Genomic DNA, 7,500 nt, shown 5'->3' with positions numbered 1-7,500 from the left:
GTGTCATTATTGTTGTTGTGAAGCTGTTGAACTGGCAGCAGTTCATCTGGCTTTTTATGTTTGGAGTTCAAATTCCATTGAGGTCAGCTTTGTCTTTCACCCCTTTGGGAGTCAGTAAAGCAGCCACCAATCAAGTATTGATGTAATTAACTATCCCCTTCCACCTAAAATTAACTTGCAGAAAGGCGGCGAGCTGGCAGAAACGTTAGCACACCGGGCAAAATGCTTAGCGGTATTTCGTCTGCCGCTACGTTCTGAGTTCAAATTCCGCCGAGGTCGACTTTGCCTTTCATTCTTTCAGGGTCGATAAATTAAGTACCGGTTACGCACTGGGGTCGATGTAATCGACTTAATCCGTTTGTTTGTCCTTGCTTGTCCCTTCTATGTTTAGCCCCTTGTGGGTAATAAAGAAATAGGTATTTTGTCTGCTGTTACATTCTGAGTTCAAATTTCACCAAGTACCAGTTACACACTGGGGTCAATGTAATCAATTTAACCCCTTCCCCCAAAATTTGAGGCCTTGTGCTTCCAGTAGAAAAGATTATTATTATTATTATTATCATTATTAAGAGGCAGTGAGCTGGCAGAGTTGTTAGCATGCCGGGTGAAATGCTTAGCAGTATTTCATCTGTTGATACATTCTGAGTTCAATTCCACTGAGGTCGACTTTGCTTTTCATCCTTTCGGGGTCGATAAAGTAAGTACCAGTGGAACATTGGCGTCAATGTTATCAGCTAGTCCCCTCCCCCAAAAACTTCTGGCCTTGTGCTTTCAGCAGAAAGGATCGCCGCCACCGCCGCCATCGTTGTTCACATTTGTTTTCCTTCATCCCCTAGCTGCAAAACATAAGTGCATGCACAAGTCCACAACTCTAAGGGAACATTGCTTATAGGAGGCCCCTTGAAGTTTTTTCACTCAGCAGACCAATTGTATTTAGGCACTAAAATATCTTTTCTCTATTTTCAGTGACATTTTGACTGATTATATAGTCCAAAAATTGAAAGTAAGTATTGTATTACTTCACGTCTTTCTATCGATGTAACCTAGTATATATATATATATATATATATATATATATATATATATATATATCGTTATATATAAAACTGAAGTTGTGTGTGTGTCTGTCTACTCCGATTTAGATTCCTAACTACTCCCACATTTTGCGGTGCAGTTTAACCAAAAGCGTGTATCTTACAGTTGTCATTCATATCGAGCCCTTCTGGGTATTAGCGCTCGTCTATGATGAGTCTATGATTTAAAAAAAAATTTACCATCATTTTTCCGCATTTTTAATGCATTTTTTGCTCGGTTTATATAAGGGAAGCAACTCTCTAAAAATGCTTATATAGTTATTTCCCTTACAAACCCGAGCAACGCCGGGCGATACTGCTAGTATATATATATATATCAATAATAAAGTGATTGTTTCTATTTTGTTTGGACACTGACTTTTAACAATAGGTTTCCCTTAACTTGAAAAGTAATTTTTAATCGAAAAATTTTCTAAACGATGAACTCTTATCTTACCTTATATATTATATATTATTTATTTATATATTTCCTACATATATGTATTTTTATATCTTTTTATATATCTATATATTTATATATTTCTTTATATTTTTATGTATTTATTATACTAGATGTAATGTTTTTTAAAAAATATATATTTTTTTTAGTCGCTAAAGTATTAGTCATTAACTTTTAACCGTGATGGACTGTATTCACACATTTTTCTTATATGCTTGTATTGATGAGTTGTGTTTCATCTTCCGTGATTTTATGCATGTAATTCCGCCGAGGTCAACTTTGCCTTTCATCCTTTCGGGGTCGATAAATAAAGTACCAGTTACCTTCTGGGGTCGATATAATCGACTTAATCCGTTTGTCTGTCCTTGTTTGTCCTCTCTGTGTTTAGCCCCTTGTGGGTAGTAAAGAAATAAGTATTTTGTCTGTCGTTACGTTCTGAGTTCAAATTCCGCCGAGGTCGACTTTGCCTTTCATCCTTTCGGAGTCGATAAATAAAGTACCAGTTACGCACTGGGGTCAATGTAATCGACTTAATCCGTTTGTCTGTCCTTGTTTGTCCTCTCTGTGTTTAGCCCCTTATGGGTAGTAAAGAAATAGAATCGTCGGTAGTTCATATATCTTGAAACAGATAAAGCATAAGACCAATAATGTATTTTGTTTAGGAAGTTAAAAGTTATGGCCGCTCATAGAGTGACCGTTGGTTTCACACCTATAAAGGGATTTGCAGTAATACTTGATCCGTCCGACTCAAAGAGTGGAAGGCGTATAACCTGTCTAGAAACTGGAGGGAGAAATACCTTGTTGTCAGTTGGTTTTTTAAAACAAAAGGATCTTTTCCGTTTGACTGGCAGTTTTTAACATAATTTCTCGGTAACTAAAAAATTTTAAACTTCGTATACTGGTAGAATGTGTTTATAAAACATCTTTTTCTCTTGGCTTTATTGAGAAAATTCTATGGTTTGTAAGATATTTGTTGGTTTTTTTCTTCAAATTTTGCAAATTCAACCAATCAATGACGTCTATTGAAGTAAAAAACATTATGTGCTGTATGAATATGTTCCTCATTTAAGAAACAGATTGGGTTTATTTACATTTGTGAAGAAAAAAAGATACCCTTCATCCTAACCCTAACCTAAACCCTAACCCTAAAACAGATTGGAATGCAATAGTTCGATACTAGGGTCATAATTATGGGTGACAATTTCACATGACACCGCTAGAAAAAACTGCTGTTCAAACGGAAAAGATCCAAACAAACTATAATTGTCTGTGCTGTGGCAGGACAGGATTATCCCCCTTGCATCGGCTCCGGCCATCGTCACGGTCAGTTTGTTTTGTAAACAAAATATTTGTCCGTGCAGGAGGTTACAAGCATATCCTACTACAAGCTTGGAATTTCCTATTCGTTGAATAGACCCGCGGCAGAATCTCCAATTATGGCTGGAACCGATGTAAGGGAATAACCCTATCCAGCCTGTACTCTCTCTTTTACTCTTTTACTTGTTTCAGTCATTTGACTGCGGCCATGCTGGAGCACCGCCTTTAATCGAGCAACTCGACCTCGGGACTTATTCTTTGTAATCCCAATACTTATTCTATCGGTCTCTTTTTGTCGAACCGCTAAGTGATGGGGACGTAAACACACCAGCATCGGTTGTCAAGCAATGCTAGGGGGACAAACACAGACACACAAACATACATATATATATATATATATATATACGACAGGCTTCTTTCAGTTTCTGTCTACCAAATCCACTCACAAGGCATTGGTCGGCCCGGGGCTATAGCAGAAGACACTTGCCCATGGTGTCACGCAGTGGGACTGAACCCGGAACCATGTGGTTGGTTAGCAAGCTACTTACCACACAGCCACTCCTGCGCCTGTACAGACATTTTTTGTTTACAAAACTAACTGATTGTGATGTTCTCCCTCCAGTTGTAGAAAGATTAGGTGCATTCGGCCATCCGAGTCTGGCAAGTTGCCTATATGGTTAAGCGCCTTATAGGTGCAGAACCAATGGTCACTTTCTGATAATAATTAAGTTCCTAATAAACTTGAACCTCTGAACGATTTGGTTCTGGGTTCAGTCTCACTGTGTTGCACCTGGGACAGGTGTCTTCTACTATAGCCTAGGTCTGACCAAAACCTTGTGAGTGGATTTGGTAGATGGAAACTGAAAGAAGCCCATTGTGTAAATGTATATGTGTGTGTATATTTCTGTGTTCGTCCCTCCATCATTGCTTGACAACTGCTGTTGGTTTGTTTACATTACTGTAACTTGACAGTTCAGCAAAAGAGACCAATAGAATAAATACTAGGCGTAAAGACAATAAGTCCTGGGGTCAAATTGTTCAACTAAAATCCTTCAAGGAAGTGCTCCAGCATGGTAGCAGTCAAGTGACTGAAATGAAACAGTTAAAAAAAGTAAATAAAAAAAGAAGTCCGTTGTATATATGTATATATATATAAAACAAAGGGTAAAATTAATTAATTAAGAAGTAATCAGTAATTTCACCTAGTAGAATTCAGCATGAAAAAGACCATTTCATGGTAAGCTTAAGTAATACTTTATAATTAGGGTTCAGCAAAGATTTGCTTTACCACATACCGAAGTTTAGAAATAGCAGCCAAAAAATCTTAGCTATTCCTTCTACTGTATATATATATATATATATATGTGCGTGTGTCTGTGTTTGTCCCTCCCACCCCAACATCGCTTGACAACCAATGCTGGTGTGTTTACGTCCCCATAACTTAGCGGTTCAGCAGAAGAGACTGATAGAATAAGTACTAGGCTTACAAAGAATAAATCCGGGGTCAATTTGCTTGACCAAAGGCAGTGCTCCAGTATGGCCACAGTCAAATGTCTGAAACAAGTAAAAACGTAAAATGAGTATATATATGTACACACACACACATATTATATAGCAATCTGTGTATCATACTCAAAGCAGATAGCTCGGTGAAAGCCTAATTTACTGCAGTCTTCACCCTCAGATAATATCTCTTATAGATGTACAGTGTTAAGGACACAAATGTGTCTCAGTAGCAACTTTATCGAACAATCATAGTGGTATTGCTCAACATATATTTCTGCCTCCCCGGGCTTCATCATTAGCAAGTATCCATAGCAACTGCATGCTAAGACAAAGTCTGTTGTTAGTGATATCATAGTGATATCATTATCATCATCATCATTTAGCATTCATGGCATGGGTTGGATGGTTTGACTTGGGCTTGTAAGGCGGCGAGCTGGCAGAAACGTTAGCAAACCGGGCAAAATGCGTATCCGTATTTCGTCTGCCGTTACGTTCCGAGTTCAAATTCCGCCGAGGTCGACTTTGCCTTTCATCCTTTTGGGGTCGATAAATTAAGAACCAGCTACGCACTGGGGTCGATGTAATCGACTTAATCTCTTTGTCTGTCCTTGTTTGTCCCCTTTATGCTTAGCCCCCTGTGGGTAATAAAGAAACATATATGTATGTGTGTGTGCGAAGAGTCAAATGAGAAAGCCTTTTCAATGAAACCCTTCTTCGTCTTTCGTTTCAGGAGAGTGATCACCACACCAAAGTCTACATTATATTACCCACTATTCTGCTGCTGACTCTCACGATGCTGCTCCTCTGTGTCTTCTGTTGTCGCAAACAAGCAACATATGATAAACACAAATTCCACTGACCACCATTTCACATTGTGTTGTTGTTTGTCTTTCAGTGTGCAAGTTATTTATTTTGAAAATAAATGTATAATGCTTTAATCACATTGAGAGTTCGTCTGTTTACTGTCTAATTAATCGTTCATTAGTGGAGGCGCAATGGCCCAGTGGTTAGGGCAGCGGACTTGCGGTCATAGGATCGCGGTTTCGATTCCCAGACTGGGCGTTGTGAGTGTTTATTGAGCGAAAACACCTAAAGCTCCACGAGGCTCCGGCAGGGGATGGTGGTGATCCCTGCTGTACTCTTTCACCACAACTTTCTCTCACTCTTACTTCCTGTTTCTGTTGTACCTGTATTTCAAAGGGCCGGCCTTGCCACTCTCTGTGTCACGCTGAATATCCCCGAGAACTACGTTAAGGGTACACGTGTCTGTGGAGTGCTCAGCCACTTACACGTTAATTTCACGAGCAGGCTGTTCCGTTGCTTTGGATCAACCGGAACCCTCGTCGTTGTAACCGACGGAGTGCTTCCAATCGTTCGTTAACCCTTTAGCATTTAAACCAGCCATATCTGGCCCATATATTCTACCTGTTTTAAGTTCAAACTGGCCAGATCTGGCCTCTCACACCTACCCTACAATGTCATTCTAAGAATAAACAATCACACCATTGAATTCCCAAAACTATAAGGTAATGCATGATTAATTCAAAACAGTGTGAATACATAAGCATTGAATTTGGTAAATTAATCCAGCCTCGCCTGGCCCCCATGCCGGTGGCACGTAAAAGCACCATCCGTCCGTGGCCGTTTGCCAGCTCCGTCTGGCACCTGTGCGGGTGGCACGTAAAAAGCACCCACTACACTCGCGGAGTGGTTGGCGTTAGGAAGGGCATCCAGCTGTATAAACACTGCCAGATCAGACTGGGCCTGATGCAGCCTGGCTTCACAGACCCCAGTTGAACCGTCCAACCCATGCTAGAATGGAAAACGGACGCTAAAGGATGATGATGATGACTAAAGGGTTAAAGCTTTTTTTTTATGATAATCTAATCTTTTACTTATTTGTTTTTTATTATCTTCCATTTGTTTTGATCATTGTACTGGGACCATGCTAGATGGCGCACTGCCTTGAAGGGCTTGTAGTCAAACTAGTTGACCCTCAGTACTTATGTTTGTTTTTGTTTGTTCCTTCTCGAGCCATGCATAGCTCTTAAGGGCTGGTTTCCTTGGCGTATAGGTTCCCCACCTGGACGGGAAGCCGATCCGTCGCAGGTGAGCTGCAAGATGCAGGAGGAAAGAGTGAGAGAAAGTTGTGGCGAAAGAATCAGCAGAAGTTTCGCCATTACCTTCTGCCAGAGCCACGTGGAGCCTAGGTGTTTCACTCATAAACACACACATCGCCCTGTCTGAGATTCGAACCCGCGATCCATCAACCACAAGTCTGCTGCTCTAACCACTAGCCCATGTGCCTCCACTCAGTACTTACGGCATTCTTTTTTTTTTTTTCTAAAGTTTGGTACTTATTCTGATGGGCTCTTTTGCCAGACTGCTAAATTATGGGGATGTAAACAAACCAGTACTGGTTATCAAGTGGTGGGGTGGGAAATGAATCAGAAGAGCAGTAATTCATTAGGCCCTTTATGTACTGAGCTTGAACTCCTTTGGAGATGGGCGAAACTAGTCTAGACTAGTGATCCTAGAGACGCTCATGAAATGGCTATCTACCTAGTAGTGTATATATATATATTCCCTGTGGAAGAGGCAGACCCAGGAAAACCTGGGACGAGGTGGTGAAGCACGACCTTCGAACTTTAGGTCTCACTGAGGAAATGACTAGAGACCGAGACCTCTGGAAGTATGCTGTGCGTGAGAAGACCCGGCAGGACAAGTGAGACCATAACCCGTGGCCTTCTACACGGGATGTAGCCAGTCCACTTATGCATACCTTCCCTTCTTGGGACACAAAACTCTACTTGTGAAGACCTGTTGAGGCAAGTGAGAAACAGAATCGAAATCGATCAATGGAAATTGCAGCTGAGATACCAGTGCTGGTGGCACGTAAGAGAACCATCCGAACGTGGCCGTTGCCAGCGCCGCCCCGACTGGCCTCGTGCCGGTGGCACGTAAAAGGCACCGTCCGTTCGTGGCCGTTGCCAGCCTCGCCTGGCCCCCGTGCCGGTGGCACATAAAAAGCACCATCCGATCGTGGCCGTTTGCCAGACTCGTCTGGCACGTAAAAAGCACCCACTACACTCATGGAGTGGTTGGCGTTAGGAAGGGCATCCAGCTGTAGAAACATTGCCAGAT

The 7,500-nt window shown here is 41.3% G+C and overlaps 1 protein-coding gene across 1 annotated transcript in view; it reads left to right on the top strand.

The window, feature by feature from the left end:
• Positions 1-5,303, top strand: part of LOC115227062 (thioredoxin domain-containing protein) — a 27,798-nt gene extending 22,495 nt beyond the window's left edge. Inside the window, exons 8-9 of the mRNA XM_029797993.2 lie at positions 967-1,003; positions 5,087-5,303. Coding sequence (XP_029653853.1) covers positions 967-1,003; positions 5,087-5,215 — 166 coding nt within the window. The 3' untranslated portion in view covers positions 5,216-5,303. The remainder of the gene's footprint in view (positions 1-966; positions 1,004-5,086) is intronic.
• Positions 5,304-7,500: the final 2,197 nt, after the last annotated feature.

Source organism: Octopus sinensis, unplaced genomic scaffold, assembly GCF_006345805.1.
Source record: "Octopus sinensis unplaced genomic scaffold, ASM634580v1 Contig01451, whole genome shotgun sequence".
Lineage (NCBI taxonomy): Eukaryota > Metazoa > Mollusca > Cephalopoda > Octopoda > Octopodidae > Octopus > Octopus sinensis.
This window is presented reverse-complemented; position numbering and strand designations above follow the sequence as displayed.